The 20,671-nt window shown below is 38.0% G+C and overlaps 1 protein-coding gene across 1 annotated transcript in view; it reads left to right on the top strand.

The window, feature by feature from the left end:
• The window catches only part of LOC144994223 (melatonin receptor type 1A-A), a 77,710-nt gene extending 66,358 nt beyond the window's left edge, over positions 1-11,352 (top strand). Inside the window, exon 2 of the mRNA XM_078951254.1 lies at positions 9,736-11,352. Within this exon, the coding sequence (XP_078807380.1) occupies positions 9,736-10,604 (869 nt within the window). The 3' untranslated portion in view covers positions 10,605-11,352. The remainder of the gene's footprint in view (positions 1-9,735) is intronic.
• The last annotated feature ends 9,319 nt before the right edge of the window (positions 11,353-20,671 follow it).

Raw genomic sequence — 20,671 nt, 5'->3', positions numbered from 1 at the left:
TCTAATGGTCAGGTGGGATTGTGTGTCATTTGAGAGAGGGAGTGCCAAATCAATACAAAATTGCCACCATTTTTTAAAAACCCACCCCAATCTTTTAATTGTAAAAGTGTTCCCAGTGGTCTTTTCAACTATGATTACGCCCTTTTTAGCTGAAATCTAAAAATGTGTGTTGTTTTCAAGGACTTAGTTCCTTAAGAGCAGCAGGAGTTATTTAGAAATGCGCCTCTGTTTATTAGGTGGAACCTCTCTTTTTCCAATTGTTTTTTTTCTGCTCCTTATTCACAGCAATTTGAATAAATAAATACTCTGAAATGCAATTTTAAGGTAAATATTTTTTATATAGCTCTTCTATCATCAGAGAAATACCCCGAAAACATGTTAAAAACAACAAAAGACCATTTTTATTGGACTGGGTCTTTAAAGCTAGTGTAAAGATGGATTCACATCCTCCATGATGCTGTAAAGTCCACTTAAAAAAAGTAGAAATCTTGTTTGTTGTAGTGCCTTTGTACATGATCCTACACATTCCACTGACATTTAACTGACAGCTGTGAAAGTGGTGCATGACTGAATGCTGCAATTTTCCAATTTGTCACAACAGGCCACTATGAGTAGAGTATTTGCTTGTTAATCTTATTTTCAAATAAACAGGACGTGTTTTTGAAGATGGGTGCAGTGTTTTTCACGGCCAGCGTGCAGGATTACCACCGGACAGCCTGAGAGATAAATCTGTGTGTTCTTGATTGCTACACAGTCTGTAGATCATGTTTGCCAAGCATGCACATTGTGGAGGCCTTGTTGACAATTATAAACATGCATTATTTAGCAGCAGGGACCTCCTTCCTTTTCATTATTCACCAACATCAAAGGGTGACAGCTGAAGTTCACACTCTGGAAATCATCAGGGGGATTTATTTAGGCTTTATGGTTTGACACGAGCACTCAGCATCACCAACACACAAACGAAAAAACAAATAACAAATTCGGAGGCCGTTCCTCTCAGCTTTCAGTATTGAGTCTGTTTCCTGTGCCTCTTGCAAAATTGTAGCAATGGAAACAGACAGATGTCCCTAATGGATTGAGTCTGTATTTATGAATGCTTTTACACGCATTGGGCTGATGCCATCTGGGCCCGCTGCTATTGTCCACTTTACTGTCGTCTTTGTAGAAAGCTTCTTCATCTAATTGCAGGAGAAAAATAGTCATAAGGGAAAAGGGCAAGATGTATTCATTGTTTCGGGGCAGATGCTTTAACCAAGTTGAACATTGAACATCTAGCATTGTTGCAAGCAACTTTGGTGTCCAGGGAGTTCACGAGGTCTGTGTGGCCAAAGAGTGAGCTTTCTCCTGAGCTCAACCTAATAGGTTCTGGGTTTTTATTTTTGTGCTCTTATTTGAGGCATTGGCCACTTATTTCACCTCTTTTACTTAAAGTTTGACACCTTTTTCATCCTAAAAAAGCACTTTTCTTTTTTGCCTTGCTGAAGTTTGCACTCTGGCTTTTTCTTTAAAATCTTTATCCTATCTCTTAGCTTCTGTTTAAGCAGTCCTCACTAATCCCCTATCTCTGTCCCTGAAGGCCCCTCTTCCTTTTTCTGATGCTCTTCTTACTATCAATGAAGTCCCTCACTGTCCTTGTGGGCATGGTGTTCTCCACACACAAGTGTGTGCAGCTTGTCACACCAGTAATTTTTCTTTCCCTGTGCATCATTATTCGCAGCTTTTAGGCGCTCTAGAATTTCCCCTCGCTCCGTGTGGCCCACCTTCCTGCAGCGCCTTTGGTCACAGTTTCCCGCTTGGTGATGCTTGTTAGTTTGCGGCTGCAGATATTCATCAGATTTACCACGAAAGCAGCTGTTTACAAGAGGTTTCTTTATGTATGCTGATGCAACCTGGTGCAATTAATCAAACGTTTTATTTTTCAGTAGGTGCGATGGATCTGTAACACTAAAGCATGAACAGAATACACTTTCAGGATCCTTTCTGGGATCAATGCTTTCGTCAAGCTTTTAGCTTGACAAAAAAAGTTTCATCAACACTGACAACAGCCAATGTTGATTTATATCTGTTATATAAAACTCCAGTTTCTTTGTTTAGGCTCCACTCTTTTACAATAACTTTTTCAAAGGTAGTGTAAATATTTCTCCTTAACTATGGCTACTTCATCTAATGTTTCAGCCTGCCTCTGCACTTAAAATAGTGGCAGAGGGTCACTAAACTAAGTTATTATGTTTCCCAGAGAAATACATACCAGCCTTAGACTATGTCCTTGTTGGTTCTTTAGGCTCATCCATTTGTTTTGCAATGACCTTATATTTAGCAGAACAATTTAGAAAAGAAATAATTCAAATCTCCTCTTTTCCTTTTTCTTAATTTTTTTCCCTCTCTAGCAAATTAGAACAGGTGCGATGGCAGAGCTTTACAAAATAAAAACCTATTAAAACTTGCAATATAGTACAAACAATGTGAACAGTTATATTTTATTGCAATATGTCCACCAAAAGTAGCATAAAAATGTTTGTGAGGCAGTTATACATGAGTTCAATTCACAGCTCTGGATCTGATCATTATTACCAATACTAATTAGGAAGAATTTCATAGCTATTACCATCTTATGAAGCTAAGTTTACTCTCTTGCTGAAGTGAACTAACATTAATTTAAAAATGTTTAAATGTAGTTTGTAGGCCTGCATAAACCTGAAATTCAGAGAAGACTAAAATGTATCTGAAACTACATTCAAGTTGTTTGTCGAACAGCTTTTTACTCTTCATACTCTGTACTCACACTATAACAAAATGCAACTGGCACAAGAAAGCTAACTACCTACGTAGCTAATGTATCATTAGTGAGAAGGACTTTAAAACAAAAAGTGGGACATCCCCGTTTTCACAAAGTCATTGTTGGAATTAAAGGAAGTCTGCAAACAAGAGGCTCAAAGTGCTTTTGAAATTATATCTGTGTGTATATAGTGCTTCATAAACAAAACTGCCTCGCCTTGTCAAATAGTGTCACGTTGACTTAAGATTATATTACTGCATTACTCCACATTTTTTATACAAATACACACTAACTGGCCACTTTATTGGTCACACCTGTCAATTTCTTGTTTATGCATATTTCTAATCAGCCAATCACAAAGCAGCAACTCAATACATTTAGGCATTTAGACATGGTCAAGATTACATGCAGCAGTTTAAACAGAGCATCAGAACGGTGAAGAACGGTTATTTAAGTGACTTTGAATATAGCATGGTTGTTGGTACCAGATGAGCTGGTCTGAGTATTTCAGAAACTGCTGCTCTGTTGGGATTTTCACCTACAACCATCTCTAGGGTTTACAGAGAATGGGATGGGAAGACAGCAGTTAGTTAAATAACCAGATACAACCAAGGTGTAACTAACTACCTAGTTAATGTATCAATATAAGGAATCACTAAAAAGTGGGGCAATCATGTTTTCACAAAGTCATTGTTGGAATTAAAAGAAGTCTGCAAACAAGAGGCTCAAAGTGCCTTCCAAATAAAACCTAAAAAGGGCTTCATAAACTAAACTGCCTCGACTTGTCAAATAGTGTCATGTTGACTTAAGAATATGTCATAGGGAGAAACATTACCACACATATGTCATATACCAGTGGTCCCCAACCCCCGGACTGCTGACCGGTACCGGTCCATGGGTCAGTTGGTACCGGGTCGCACAGAAAGAACTTACATAACTTCCGTTTTATTTATTTTGGAATCTGAAAGATGTTTTATTTTGAAAAATTCCCAGATTCTCTGTTACATCCGTCTAAGTCACACAGGCCAAAGCGCTCTTCTCAGTCACGTGAATGGTTACCGCTAAAATAAAACCCAGGAACTAGCTAAATGAGCAAAAAAACAAACTTCTTTGGAAAGTTTCGTTACCAAGCTAAAATGCCCAACCAGGAGACAGAAGAGGAGCCTTCGACTCCCAAAAAAATGAAAACTAGATTTAATAAAATAATTTGTTTTTGCACCATGAGTATGGGAAGGGGAGGGGGTGATGACACCTGTGCAATGTACAATGACATTTTGGTTAAAATAAAAGCTCAGAGTTCATCTTGTCATGTCTCTGTTCCTCCTTCATCGTAGCGTTGCTACAGTAATTGTCCGCCACATCTAAAAGACCGGTCTGTGAAAAATTTGTCTGATGTCATACTGGTTCGCGGCGATAAAAAGGGTTGGGACTGTTGTATATACTATGGATGTCACAATTCTCAATTTAAAACTGAACCTTATGTTACACCATTGAACCAAATCATAAGGAAAGTGTATCGTTGCATCCCTACTGCATACCATTAGGTCTTAAGTGTCAAACACATACTATGCTAAATTTAAGGATTTGTTTTTTACTGTTTTATTACATTACACCACGCTTAGTATAAGCCACTTGCAAGTTTTTCTTAATTGTTACTTGCTTGTTAGCAAATAAAAGCAATATTTTTTTGTAGTTGTTTTGTAATACACAAGTTGTAAATCAAACCAAAACAAAGCCGGAACCTAAAAATCTACATTTGAAAGGAATCAGGAAGAAAGTATTTCATTGCATCCCTAATTGTGTTTGGCAGCGGAGCGACCACCAGAGTGTGACTGTGTGTGTGAATGTGTGTGTGACTGGGTGAATGGGTCTGTGACTGTAAAGCGCTTTGTCCTTGTAGGAAGAAAGGCGCTATATAAGGATACGCCATTTACCATTTACCATTTACCAATTTACACACACAGAATAGGAATTTGGAGAGAAGGAATTCAAGTTGTTAAGAATGTTGAACCAAAGCATTACACAAGCATTTTGACAGAAATTGCTGATATATAACCATATCTAAAGCCAAGTCATCTACGGCTCCTTTAACTAATCTGGAATTTATCTGAATTAATTGGGCTTATGAAAGTCAAGTTTCTTCTTCAAAACAATAAGGTCCCACATACAAATTATTGCTGGGTGGCTGTGAGTCACTCCTGGACAAAGAAGCGTCACTGCTGCTCCACATTGAGAGAAGCCAGTTGAGGTGACTCAGGCACCTCTTTCAGATGCTTCCTGGATGCCTCCCTGGGGGGGTTATTCCGGACATCTCTCACCAGTGGAATCCCCAGAGAAGACCCAGGAGGTACTGTTTTTCAGATATACCTGAAAGTGCCCTACGGCCCCCCTGCAGAACTTAAAGAAACTTGTATGGAGAGCGAGGTCTAGATCTATATTTGGACTGTTGCCCCTGCGATCCGGAGTTGATTTTTTCTTTTGGCAAACAACTCTCTTAAAATGGGGATTCATTAATTTTTTTCTGATAGAACTTGTATTTTTCCTAAGGTCAAGATCCAGCCTAGCAAGAAAAATGTCCTTTAATTAACAATACTCTAAAACACATTAACAAATCTTTCTAAAAGCATTGATGACATTTACAGTATGTTTGAAGCTTTTGGTTCAAACTTGCGTTCATTCTGGATAGTTGATTCCAAAATTAAAGATTAAAAGAATCTTCCATCTTTTGTTTGATCTCCACAAGTATATCACATAGGCAGCTGCTCTGTCAACAGTAAGAAGTTATTTCGTGACAGATGGGTTATTTACCATGCAAATAGAGCACAGAAAGACAACTGCAAACATTCAAAACGAAATTAACTGCAACAACTGCTTGATTGTTAAGGTTGTTCCACATATTATAGGTCAGATCAGGTCTTTCCAACCACCAGTGAGCCTTTAAGCTATTTTTGTTAATGTTCACTTATAAACCAAAGTCATTCTGGGGTTCTTTTTAGCATAATCACAAATAATTTATTAATCCATCTTCAAAATTTCGCTTTACTCTCGTTTGGGGTCACGGTGGTGCTGGAGATCACTCAGCTATTTAAAGGCGATGGCAGAGTACACCCTGGATGGTTTGCCAATCCATCACAAAGCCACGCAGAGACAAACAACCACACACACTCACATCTTAAACCTTAATAATTGCCCTTAGGGGTAGATAGGGGCTGTCTGCGAGGGAAAAATGGGCAAATCTGTATGGGACACGCAGGCGGCTCACAGGAAATATAACAGTTGTGGATTGCTCGCTGAGTCTTTATGAGGGAAAATGGTCATGTACATTTTTTCTATAGGGATGCTGCATGGGACAGGTCTAAACAACACGTATGGGATCTAAACAACACATACGGGGGAAGTAGGTGAGACTCAGATGTGTCGTATGGATTTTTCCTTCTTTTCAACCCTCCCAAAACCTGTGCACTCCACAGGGAGCCCGTTAGTGCTTTACAAGTGAAAGGTGCATGTCCCTTGAGCGTACCTTGCGTGCAGCCTTGCTGTTAAAAGTGAGGAAATTACACAAGCAGCGTCCAGATTTTCTCGATGTCCTATGGGTATCTTACGGGCACCTATGTATCATGTGCACACCCTGTGTGTGCAGCATTGCCCATGGTCAGTAAGGAGGCAGTGCATGCACCTTTCCAACCTCTGGAATGCTAGGTAAAGGGTACTATACGACAGCATCTATTACATAATTGCATGTAGCTTCCATTATCCTTAAATACCTCACAATACATTTACCACACAAATGACAGTGGCACATTTAACTCGTACAGATGCATGTGGACACCAATTAGCCTATGAAGCCTGTTTTTGGACTGTGGAAGGAAGCCGTAGTACCTAAAGAAAACCCACACATGTGAAGTGAGAGGGCTAAGCAATCCACCACCATCCAGCTCCTATAATCACACAAAAATATCTAAAGGAAGTACTTCTGACTAACCCCTGAAATAAAATAAAATGAAAGAAAGCTACATCTCTAACAGCAAATGAACAGTCAAACTTCTGGAAGATACTTTTCATTTGTTCTTCAGCCATCTTTATGCTGTGTTAGCTATGAGCTTGCAGCAGGTTGTGTATTGGAGACATAGGCTAATCTATGTTTAAATATTTACAGCCATTTGGTAAAAGATTAATCAAGTGACATAAAAAAGACATGGACTGTCATTCCTGCAGAACTAGTGCACATCCACAATCTATATTACACATAAAAAAGTCTAATGCACATAGTATGAACTTTATAAACACATACAAAAATTATTAAATTAAAGCTGTTTTTGAGTAGTTCTATTTTAACCTTTAAATGTAATGAAAACATCTGAGCACGTAGACTAAAAGATGAACCTACTAAGGCTTTACTTTTTTGCAGAAAGCCAGAGAAAACAGGTGTTATGGCGAGGCTCGTGCCGCCCTTTGTGGGAGCTCGCACAAGTTCTGAAAGCCCTGGTTTAGGTTGTTGGGTTCATATTTTGTCTTGAAAAAGATCTGAAGGAGATAAATGCACACAATCTTCTTCATTCTATAGCAGCTGAGGCTTTATCATTTATGTTTAACTGGATTGTTTGGTGCTTGTGACAGTAAAAACTGTAATTTAAAGATGGCGCCATCGAAACCTATGATTGTAAAAGAAAGCGACAATTGTATACATAGAAACCAAACATTTTTGTAAAATAGATATTTTTAATAAACAAAATCATGAACTCAATTAAGATCCAGAACTGCCCTGCTGTTCCCTGATTAATAGTTGTCTAGCACCAATATGTATAAACACAACACTCTGGTGACCATGCACTCTCCTGGTGTAGACAACTCTTTGAGAGAAAAAGGTGTTATGTAAAACGACCTGCTCTTGAGGTTTACGAGTTTAAAAGATTCCAGTCATGTGTTGAATTTCAACAAAATCAGCTGATGTTCTTTCAAGGCAAATCAGTCTACTGTGACATCAGAATAGTCTACAGACTATATATATATATATATATATATATATATATATATATATATATATATATATATATATATATATATATATATATATATATATATATATATATATATATATATATATATATTTATTTATTTATTTATTTACTTTTCCTCTGAAAAAAACTGTTCAGAGAAAGTTACATCTGCTAGACTGGAGGCAGGTACCATTTGTCAAACAAGTGTTAAAGACCCACTTCTTTGAAAATTGTGTTTTGGTGTTTTTATCTTGTTCTTGTAATATTTTTCTCATGATGAAGAACACGTATAAAGAAAATTAAGATTAAAACTGCATTTCCAAGTTTTTCTTTATTCAAATCATTGTGAATCAGGAGTTTCCCTTGTGCCATCTTGGATGACCCCACCCTTACATTGACGTGTTCTGCCTACCATGACAAAGGTGGATAAAGGTGGAAACATTTTCATGTAATCCATGGACACCAGTGAAGATCACAAATCATTGAAGAAAAAAGGTTCAGCGCACTGTCTAGTGGGTCTAAATGACCCAACTCCCAACGTTAAAGTGCCTAGGATAGCACAAGGGGTATACAAAAAAGTTTGTAATGGAGGTGCTACAGTCGGCAGGCCACAAGCTTCCTGCTCCACTCCATTCTGATGTATTCACTTCCAGACAAATAGATCTATGTACGTCTGTTTTCCTTGTCCGAGCTGGCATCTGCCTCAAAACTGTAGTTCCAATATTGCTTGCCGGTTTTTTTTTTTCAGCCCCTGCAGTGAGCCCACACGGTGCTTTGTTTTATTTAAACAGTTGGATCCATCTATTCTGCACCAGTTCGGTCAGCTGCTCAGTGCTTAGCTGAGGAGATCAGCGACCCGCTTTCTGCACGGCACCGAACACTGCCCCACGAGATACCTCATTCCCCCGCCCGGACGAGCCGGACAGGAGGAGCAAGAGAGGCCCACTTAGTATAGAATGCTGGAAGGGGGAAATTTCGGCCGATTAATATACCCATCACACAACACGTGAATCGTCCACAAACTTGTGCACGGACCTTGTGTGATTGTTACGCTGTACATAAGAAACACAAATAATTGCGTAGGATTGACATGATAATTGCATTAATGAAGTAAGCTACACATAAACTGTGTAATTCTTAACTGACCAAAAAATCGTATCAGCCCAAAACTGAATTCACATAGAGACCCATCGGCTAAAACCCTCGGCTGACATCTGTGCAGATTGATGAATGACAAAAACGCAAGAAAAACGTACGGATTGTGTATATCACGCATGTATCATGAACGACTGAAATTTCATCCATGGACAATCTGTAATTTGTTCGTAGCAGCAGTGTGACACGCCCCATAGGTTGAGGTTGTGAGGGGCTGTAAGCTTGCAGGAGAGAGTAAATAGAGGGATGATAGGAAATGAGGTCAGGCTTACTCCGTGCCAACCCCCCCCCCCCAACTCAGAAGTTGATTTCTAATAAACTAATGCGCCTCTGCAGAAACTATCTCATATAAAACAACGGGGGGGGGGGTATTTTGGGTAAAAACAGCACAATTAAAAGACCACTAGGAACACTTTTAAAATAGATAAAAATATTATCAGAGTGGGGCTTTAACATCAATAAAAGGCATCATGCCACTGTGGTTTGCTGTTTGGTTCATTAGATAGTTCTTGTGAATCAACTCTGTAGTGAAACACAAATGGGTTCACTTACAATAGAACAAAGGCTAAAACTCCAATGCATACCAGGGTTTACCTGATCTGTGAGTCTAGTCGAACCTTCTACCCGTACGTCATAAGTGTGTGTAACTTACATTATCCTTACACATTCCTTACTGTCCAAATATGTAGACCATCTAAGGAAGCAAGCTCTGATCAAAGCGAGTTTGCAAGCAGTTTTACATACCAATGTTTCCTGTGTAACTAACTCATGACTTCTCTTGTGGCTGTTTTGTTTTATTCTCAGGAAACATCTTTGTGGTGAGCCTTGCAGTGGCAGACCTTGTGGTGGCTATCTATCCATACCCCCTGGTCCTCACTTCCATTTTCAACAATGGCTGGAACCTGGGATCTGTCCATTGTCAAATCAGCGGCTTCCTCATGGGTGTCAGCGTCATCGGCTCCATCTTCAACATCACCGCCATCGCCATCAACAGATACTGCTATATATGTCACAGCCTCAAATACGACAAGCTGTACAGCGACAAAAACTCAGTGTGCTATGTGATTTTAATATGGGCGTTGACTGTGGTGGCCATCGTACCCAACCTGTTTGTGGGTTCACTCAAGTATGACCCCCGAGTTTATTCCTGCACCTTCGAACAGTCGGCCAGCTCAGCGTATACAATCGCAGTGGTGTTTTTTCATTTTATTTTACCCATCATGATTGTCACCTACTGCTATTTGCGCATTTGGATATTGGTGATCCAGGTTAGAAGAAGGGTCAAACCAGACAACCGACCAAAGCTAACACCGCACGATGTTAGAAACTTTGTCACCATGTTTGTTGTCTTTGTGCTCTTTGCTGTCTGCTGGGCACCCCTCAACTTCATCGGACTGGCTGTAGCAATCAAACCGGAGGTGGTGGTTCCCTTAATCCCGGAGTGGTTATTTGTGGCCAGCTACTTCATGGCCTACTTCAACAGCTGCCTTAACGCCATTGTGTACGGTGTGCTGAACCAGAACTTCCGGCGGGAGTACAAACGCATCGTAGTGTCTGTGTGTACGGCTCGCATCTTCTTCCAGGACAGCTCCAACGATGCAGGGGAGAGGCTCAAAAGTAAACCCTCACCGCTCATGACCAACAATAACCAGGTCAAAGTGGAGTCCGTCTGAAGCAGAAGACAGACAGATACGCCGTGTTTTCATTTATTTTTTCTAAGAAGCTGAGTGACAAACAAACCAAATAGCTACACAAAGCAGCTTGTTCTGTGAGCTGTCCAGACTGTCATATCGTACGGTGCTATTTTACCTCTGAGAACAATCACAGTAAGAAAAAGAGAGGATAGGAATCTCTATTCAAGCACTTTGACTCTGCAGTACATGTAGTACAGTGAAAATATGATGTCTGTTTTGTTTTTATGTTTACAGTGATGAGATAAATGTATCACACATAATACACTTTAAATATTTATTTTGTATCAGATGTCATGTAGATATGTAGTAAAAATATTTCTGGTTCTGGGTAAGTAAAGAAAAGTTTTGAGAGGCCAATAGCACATTTATATAAAAGATTTGTTGAAAATGTTACTTTATATATGATCTCATTTAATGACTTCAAAAAGTGTAGGCAAAGCTGCTTATCCTACAGCAGTGTCCATATACAGTAGGTGAAATATTGCATTTATTAAGACAGCTATATACTGTATGCATGAATATCAGGAGTTATCCATATTCAAAATAAAAATCTCATATTGATGATTATTGATAAATCTGATCAGAGTCTATTTTCCGTCTGTGCCTTTCTTTTTTACCTTGTTTTGACTTTTGGGGTGTTTTTCTTTTAAGTTGTTAAATATAACCCGGTAAAATAAGATACTTACTTTTTGGTGGTGGATTAAATAAACCTTTCACAAAAATGCAATTCTTTCCATTGATTGAATAGAGATTTAACACGTTAGGCCAAAGGTTGAGGAAATATTTGATTCAGTCTCTGTTTTTAACCCCTTTACACCGAAGCTTTAGGTCAAGTGTTTACATTATTTCAACTACTAACACTTACACAATTAACATATTTCCCCTGAATTCTGAAGTGGAGAAAAGCAGCCATGTGTTGATATGCAATCAATGTATATCAGATCATTCTGTTCCGGACAAAAGCGAATACGAGAAGTTCCGGTATGTCAAAGATCGCTGGTTATTTAGGTGTCATTTTGGTTGGTAAAGGGTTATCTGACATAGAACCAAGTTACAAAAAATAAATTCTGTTTCTTCAAAGATCTTTAAAAGGCGTATCGTATTGTACATCAGAAGCAAAAAAAAAAAAAAAAAAGTTGTGTAAAGCCATGTATTGAAGAACTGAAACTGAGGGAAATGGAATTTGTACAGTTACCTGATATAACTGATTTACTTAGATATGCATAGGAAAGAGATATGCAGTAGTTTATGGGTACATTTTATTCCATCCATCCATCCATTTTTTTAAAACAGGCTGTATCCCTTTGGGGTTACAAGGTTGCTTAACCTGTCTTGGTTACTATTGGGTGAAGGCAGGATGCACCCTGGACAGGACGGTGCATATTAATTTTATTCTAAAAGAAACAACAATGGTTATTCAACTTTATAAATAAATACATTTTATGCCATTTTGAACGACCTTTATTTTTTGTTTAAATGTGTTCATATTTAAATTTCCTACCTGGAATAAATAAGGCTTTTGTCCATTAAACATCACTAGCAACAAAAAAGAAATTAACCCAAAAAAGCAAATTGACTGACACACATTTTCACAGCTATTTGTGAAAATGGCTGATAGTGTGTCTTCATCGCACACTGCACTTGACTTACAGTATACAGCAATAAATAAGACTAATTTTAGTCAATAAATGTAATTATAGACAGGGCAAGTACCACAGGAAAAAAGAAAAACATTATTCTTTTTTCTCATTACTGCAGTTGCTGATTGACAAATATGACAGTACTTGGAAGAGAGACAAAGAAAGATGAATTGGCCAGACATCCTGAATCTGTGTGACCAGACCTCAACGTTGAAAATATAATTTTTATAAGACTTGGTATTTATAAAATAAATTAATAGTTCGGCCTTTTAACTGTTTAAAGCCCAAACATTTTATGCTTGAACTTTGTCATTATGATCTGGTGATAACTTTTGGTTACCTCATACCTGCAAATGTCTTTATTCTAAATGAAAAATTACGAAAAAAGAAAAGCTTTGATGGTATTTTGCTTTTCTGCTATTGTTTTATATTGTGAGTGTGAGGTTAGCTGCAAATTAATACATTAACTCAAATAACCTAATTTATGGCATATAGAGTGATTCTGCTTTCAATTTTTTGGGCTCACCTCAATAAAAAGACTCTCCTAACAATTAGTTATGAAGTTTAATGCCAGTTCCTTACTCAATTGAAATTGTACACAGAGTTAAAGCCACTGCATACTCTCTAGGTTTGTTCTCAGCACATTTTAGAATTTGTATAGGGTTTATTTTAAGCAATTGTATTTTCTCTGTTTTTACAGTCAAGTGTTTGCTGCATGGAGGCTTGTCGCTACATCATGTGTGTCACATGGTGTGTGTGAGGGGAACCCTGCTAATGCGACAGAAACAACAAACATATAAAGCAACGATGAGGAGAATGGCTCAACGAAACACTGGAAATCTACTCGACTTACATAACAGCTCCTGACCATCATCCTCTAAGCAAAAGTTAAAAGGGAAAGCTCCCAATAAAATCCCCACCCCCACCCCCACCCCACCCTCTGTCAGTTTAATCCTGAGAGCTCTGTTTGCTTAGAAAAAGTGAATGGCATGATGATGAGGGAATCTACAAATCCCACGGATTTACTCTGCCCTCCGAGTTTTGAAGTCATTTTGCCCCAGCGATTTTTATAGCCCATGGTGAACGGTAGAAATAACAGGCATGTCAGGTGTTACGTGACCTGTCAGACATTCAAAAAAATAAGATAAAATAATGGCAGGTAAATGTGGAATGCCTCTTTCATGTGCTAAAGTCACTGTCTTAAGCAGAAGATATGGAAAACAGAGTGTTTAATGCCAAGGGTAACACTATTAAAATTTGAAACAATGCACAAGAGTTTGGGCAGAAAAAAAGAGCATACTTTGTTACAAATCCAGCAGGATAAAGACTGTAAATGTTTTCAACGTAAATGTGATGAAATAGAAATCACGTCCTTTCATGGAAGTCATCATCTTAGCTGAAGGTTTTCATTATGACGTGTCAGAGATTGTAAATGAGAGGTAGACCTTATGAGCTGCTGTTTGAAGGCATGTGGCCTTCTGCCGCTGACATGCTGGTTTGTCTGAAGCCTAAATTGAACAATATGGATCAGATGTTGGACTTCAGGTGAGACTCTTCAAGACAAAAAAACAGTTTTGTTGGGGACAAAATTTCATTAAAAATAAAGAGAAAGACTTTTTAGCGAATGCTTCTGCGTAATTCCACCATACTAACACGCAAAGTTGTTCAATTTTTGAAGGAAGTGTCTTCTGTTGTACTGATCAGTGATTTGAACTTATAAAGTCCCACTCCAATGCCAACCCAACGCAACAGAGACGCACCACAGGCTGATCAGTGGAAATCAGCTGTAACCCTTGTGCTATAGGCACTTTACCATTCGGAGTTGGGTCATCTAGACCCACTAGCCAGTGCGCTAAACCTTTTTTCTTCAATGATTTGTGATCTTCACTGGTGTTCATGGATTACATGAAATCTTTCCTACTTTATCCACCTTTGTGATGGTAGGGAGAACACGTCAATGTAAGGGTGGGGTCATCTAAGATAGCACAAGGGTTAACCCATCTCCCATTTCCCATCATCTACTTAAATGGCGAGCAGTATTGGAGCTATACAGCCGTACATTTTGAGCTATATGCTAGCTGGGAAACCAAAGAGGGTCATGGGTCTTATTTTGTCAACAAGTGGGTGCATCAGAATGTAGCGGAGCAGGCAGCTTGTGGCCAACTGACTGTCACTGCTACAGGCTTATCTAACAACTTTTTTCCCCCGTCTTCTCCTGATTCACAACGATTTGAATAAAGAAATACTCTTGAGAAAAATGCTATACAAGAACATGTTAATAACACCAAGAACATGATTTTCATCAGAGTGGGTCTTAGGGTACCTTTGCATCTGCCAACCCCCCCCCCCCCCCCCCCCCCCCCCCCCACACACACACATACACACACTCCGCAAACGTTTATAAGAGTTTTAGCGTGGGAAGGTAGGGGCACTCTAAATGACCACCCCCACCACATGAGCCCTTAGCTACCCCATGACATTAATCCATAAAAGTATTGCAGATTATTAGAACTTTGTGAACCTATTATTTTAAATGAGTGGAATGTCTCATTTAAAATAATATCCATTAGTTCAAAGGACATTTAAAAGAGCCTCAATTTTTCAACATATGATTCTTCAGAGAAGAAACAGAGTGAAAGAGGGATTTTAGATTGTTCTTTAGCTAAAAACTTGGAATTTTTGCTATGCAACAGACAGTGATGAAGAAAAATAGTAAGAATCTTGCAAAATGCATGACACGGCTTTCAGGTAAATGTTAAAGCCAGCTTATCATTATTAGTACAATGATAGATAAAATGAAGTGGGATTTGTAAAATTCTGCTAACACAGTGAAGTTGTGGTTGACAGCAAATTGAAAAGCATTTATTAAAGTTGTATTTATTAAACTTCAAATCTGTTATTTTTTAGCATTGCTTCTGAAGACAAATGATCTAAACTGTGGAAATAGTTATGTATGAAATATATGAAATGGGATGATTCCTGATACAGTGAAATACTTTTCTTAAACATCATCTGTGTGTCACATATTTCCAAATGCACATTGTGTGATAATATTAGACTTTAGACAAAAATGTAAAAGGTGTGATCAAAGCTGGATTTGTTTTTACACTGTTACTAGACAGCAATAAATGTGGCAAAGAGACACAAATCTTTAAAATTTACACTAGAGAAACAATTAATTCCTGAGAAAATATGTCGTTCTACAAATATATATCCATATAAAACAGTGTCTTTTATCATTTTTTACAGTCCTCTTTGTGTCATTTTTCATTCCTTTTCTTCCGTCTTTTGTGAACATGGCTGATAGTGTGTCTTCATTAACTGGCCTGCATTTGAGTCTCTCTGAAAATTGATTGAAATTGACAGGTTTGTGAATTATTTAGTGCTGGTTTCCCATCCTTCTTTCCCAGAGACTTAATCCACAGGTCAGTCACCCAGACATTTGAACGCTCCCCTGAGCTGCAAACACTGCTCTCCACTGTCTGAGCACTACACTGCAAAAGGAGATTATAATGATCTCAGCAGCAATTGTGTTATATAAGTTGACATGATAATGCTATGTCCAGACAAGAGCCGGGGCCCATTAGAAGCCTTGTGGTGCTCCGGCAACAATGGTATAATGGACGGGCATGTACACAAAACATGAGCTATCATTTTGCAGCAAATACGCAGAATATTGTTGCAAGAAACATGTGCGAGCTCTTTACAGAATGATTTCCAGCATAACAACGGATCACTTGTCACCAGTCTCTGCCAAAAATTTTTTTTACAGGACTCCATTCTAACCTCTTCTGCTTCACTTCTTGCCTCATCTGCTCATTTTCTGTCAAAGGATTTCCTTTTTTTCGCCCCCTCAACTTTCATCCGGTAATGGAAGTTGTTTTCACGTACCTTTTAACACATTCCCAAAAGGGCATGTCAGCTCTGGTTTCTGCATGACCACACAAGAATGATACAGTGTCTTCAAAGCATGAGCAGAAAAGGAAAGTTTAAAACACACCATTGACAGGGAAGTCAGGGATTTTTAAGGTAAGATATTGTTATTAATTCTTTGTTATACACTGAGGGTCATATTTTCTGAGGAGCAGGACATTGCTAGTGCACACATAAATTGTACATTCTGTTGTGTTAAAGTTTTGAAGGGGGTCAATAAAGTGTCCTTGGGTGTTGGGTTTTTGTGTGCATTGAGTGTTCTGGGGTTGTGGGGGTGGCAAGAGCTCTTAATCTCAGCCAAGCATTAATGGATGTTTATTATTTGACTAAAATGCCTCCATGCACAATTCTGATTGACACTTTAAGCCTTCAAAATGAAAAAAAAAAGTTCTAAAGGTACAATTTACCCTCCATGTATTGCTGCTGAACTGCTATTGTAAAAAATAGCTGATGTAAAAATGCAACCATATCAAACCTGAGCTAATTTCTGTTATGTTACACTGCCCTTGGTAACGTATGTTCAAGCAACCACTTTCAATGAAAACTCTATGTAATTGCAGGTGTATGTGCGTTTCAGCCTTCTGCGTTCAAAACTCTTACTCTTACACGTTCAAGTACGTTTTCGGGCTCTACGTACAAAACGTGAGGCCATTGCATGCACGTTGAAAGCTAAACCAGTTTAACTTTGACCAATCACGCAGTTAGCAGTGACGTATTGGTTTTTAATTCAAAGAAGTGCCAATTGATCATGGAGGTGAAATAAATAATTGTGGTTTGTGCCCAGTCAGAGTTCTATGACACAATATCTTTCTTTTCTTATATCGAAGTAGGGCTGTGAAAGTAAAAAGCTAGAGGAAGATTCAAGAGAATTACGCCGCTTCGACATTTCGCACCAAGCCTCTTCCAACTGTAGGTACATGTGTGACCACCATATGCTTAAACCTTCTTCAAAAACCCACATTGTTGAACACACAACACATGCCAAGTGTGAACGCAGCATCATGGTGGCCATTGTGGCAGCCAATGAAATATGACAGCTATGTCCGCGCACATCCTCTGTCCTCCAGATGATCCTTGCATGGTTGCAGTGTGTGTGTGTGTTTTTTTGCCCGTTTGAGATAGATTTATGATGTGTCTGAGAGGATGTTGAAAATGTTTGACATGTTGCATCTCTATGACTACCACTCAAGGAAAGTAAGAAGGAATTCGGTTAAAAAATATTTACATCATGATTGTTCCCCGCAAAAGAAACCAGTATGGGTTATGACAATATTGTTTTTCAAAGAAAAAAAGACAAAATGAATATATTTATATAAAATGGCCTAATATGTCAGTCCTCAGGAAAGGTTTCTCTCAAATATATGACAGATGCATCTAATAATCCCAAAACCAGAGGTCAAAGAAAAATCAAACAATTTCTCTTTGGTTATTTATTTGTATTTTATTTTGAAAGTTTTTTTTCTGACTAATCCTTCATGGCAAGCCTTCTATACAGGTTCATAATTAGATTCTATAGAGTATAATTTTGCTGCTGGTCATCACTTGGCAAGCAATTTTGTTTAGTATTTTACCTTTTTAATTTGTGTGATTTACAAAGTCCTTTTAAAAACATTAAATTGCAATTTTATTTTATTGTCCTTTAAGATCAAAGAAACATTTGAAACACTCAAAACACTTGCATAGCTTTCCTCATAAATGTGTTTCCTTACAGCGACAGAGCTGTAAATGTGTGTGTTGTTTTACCGCCATGCTTTTTTGAAAATCCTTTTGTTGCTTAATTGGATTAATGAACTAAGTGGAGATGAAAATTATTTTATAAATAACTATAGATTCATTCAGTCCCTTTGTTTATGAGCATGGTTGAACTCCTGACTGTTGTGAAGTATCAACAGACTGTGGTCTCACTGCTTCCAGTGTTGTCATGACTTGGCTTGTGCCGGCGTGTTTGTTTTGGCTGGTGAAGCTCATTCAGAGTGTGGAGCCCCAGCTGAGGACAGACAAACAGCATGGATGAGCAAATGCCACTGAGAGGAGGAGAACGTCATAAACAAAAAGAGACTTCTTATTTATTGAACCATAAAACTTCAAGGCCCAAAATGAAACAAATGAAGCGTGTTTAAAGTTCTACTGGAGGATGAATGTTTTTTTCTAAAATCATAGACTGGATTTTTGCTTAAAATTGACCTAAATCTGAATTTTGATTTGATTTGATTTGATTTGATTCATAGGCTTATTTCAAGTATTAAAAATAATGGAAAAATAGAATAAGAAGAATGACAAACTAGAGAAATATCAAAACCATTCCAGATACTATTTAATACATTGATTAGAAAATAATTAAAAATGAACAAAGATGAAAAAAGTCGATGCCATCTCCTTGACAGTATATTTACTCATAGCCAACTCTTGTTGTAGAGTGTCCACTCTGGGCCTGAAAGGTCATGGGTTCAAACCATGAGTCATATTCCAAAAACTCTAAATAAGGGACCCAATTCCTTCCTGCTTGACACTCAGCGATAAAAAGTTGGATTGGAGGGTTAAACCAAATAGTGTGGCTGTATCAGCAGCTCACCGCTCCCCCAGGGGAACAATTTTTACATACCCAGGTGTGTGACAACTTTGGTCCTTTTTTTATTTCTTTATTATATGCATCAAATGTAAGGGTTATTACTCAAAGTCAAGTAAAGTTTGATTTGTTGCTTGAAAGGAAGTGAGAAGAAGCACATTTATATGATATGAGAAAATCTTCTTTATCTACAACATCCAAGTTTGCACATCCTTATGTTTAGAATTTGTATGATCACCCATTGATCTCTAAGTCCTCTCATCTCCATATTGTGAAACAAAAGCTTCTATATACATTTTCCTAATTTTCTGGATATTTGAACATTGTTTGAGCTCGGTGTTTAACTTATTCCAAAGTTTAGTGCCACATTAAGACACATTGAGAAACTTGTCTTTGTGGTTCCCATCAATTAGAACTTAAAGTTCCTGCAACCCCTTAGTTTGTAGCCACCTTCACTGTCAAAGAACTGTTTTTGGATATTGCATGGTAATGTATAGAAGTTGCACTGTGTAAAAATCAACAAGTTCATACAGTTTGGATTAATAAAAAAAAAGTGTTGTAAGATCAAGTTAAATGTATGATTCTTATTTAAGAGTAAAAGTAAAAAGAGAGGATGTAGTGAAATTTTATGGTGATTACTCAAATTTCTAAAAACGGTGTAAGACATGGTAACATTAAAGAGCAGTTTGATATTTTGAAATTGAAAGTTTAAGCTAGACTGTCCGACTAGCTGGGAATGTTCATAATCAGACTTTCCAGACATTATATTCAACATTATTACTTTTGGATTATTGCAAAGAAATGAAATTTGCCATAACCTCAAACAGAATTCACTTAAACTACAAATCTTTAAACACATCCGTAAAAAAAATCATTTATTGCCACATGGATAGTGAGTATAAAAAAATGCTTTTGAGAATGTGGATATCTTAAAAAAAAAGGAACGAACACATTTGTTGTGACAGGAAAGAGTACTTTAACTTAAAAGTTTTATTCTGGTGACATTTGGGTTTAAAAACATTCACAGATACTAAGCTCAGGTATTCAAGGGGAATCTTACTTTATAATTCTTTTATTACAGTTGCGGAATTTGTTCAGTAATTTAATTTTAAAAAAATTGTAAAAAGTTGTGGTGTAACTTGTGCGCATAGTGATTCAAAACCTTGGAGAAGTGCGTTCCGCTATACAACATATACAACAAAGCATCTCTGAACCAGAACACAATTAGATTTAATGATTTGCCGTGTCCAACAAAGTTGTCGCCTCACTTTAGTGCTGTTTGGTTAAACACTCTCACATGGGCCTACTGTACATAAAGCCAGTGTCCTAAGCCCATACCACAAGCTCCAGCCTGAATGTGTGTCGCTTTTTTAGGCCTTTGTTTGTCCTGACCCATCAGCTGATATGGAGGCATTTGTCAGCAGTTCTGTTTCAGCTCAGGTTTGTTTGCTTGCTTTTGAAAGTAAGATTATTAATGAGGAATAAAATTCTATTGGAGTGACAAAGTGGGTCTAAAAGTAGTTTTTTGGCGGAGGTTACGTCCTTGTTTTTTTAAATTTTATTTTCTATTGCTTTCTGTTGCTTCTGCTCTGGTGAAAATCATAACCCCGCCCCAGTGCATGCTTGTTCAGATTTGTATTCAATGATTATGATTAATGAAGCAGACAGAAGGCTGTAGACCAAATAGGCACAGTTTTAGACTCTACAAATTAAACAAATCGCCAGTGCCTAAATCAAACAAATACACTTAAAATATGAAAATTTCCGTTCGAGGTGAGTGTGGCGAGGCCGTGGGGTGTTCAAGCGGATGTTGTACCGACAGATCTCAAAAGTGTAGCGATGCCCTGAGAAGAAGCCTATTTACAAAAGATTATCCATCAAAACTGTTACGATTCGTGACCGAAGGA

This window comes from Oryzias latipes, chromosome 1, assembly GCF_053564925.1.
Source record: "Oryzias latipes strain Hd-rR chromosome 1, Olatipes_Hd-rR_3.1".
NCBI classification, from domain to species: Eukaryota; Metazoa; Chordata; class Actinopteri; order Beloniformes; family Adrianichthyidae; genus Oryzias; species Oryzias latipes.
The sequence above is the reverse complement of the archived record's forward strand: the minus strand, read 5'-3'. Positions and strand labels throughout refer to the sequence as shown.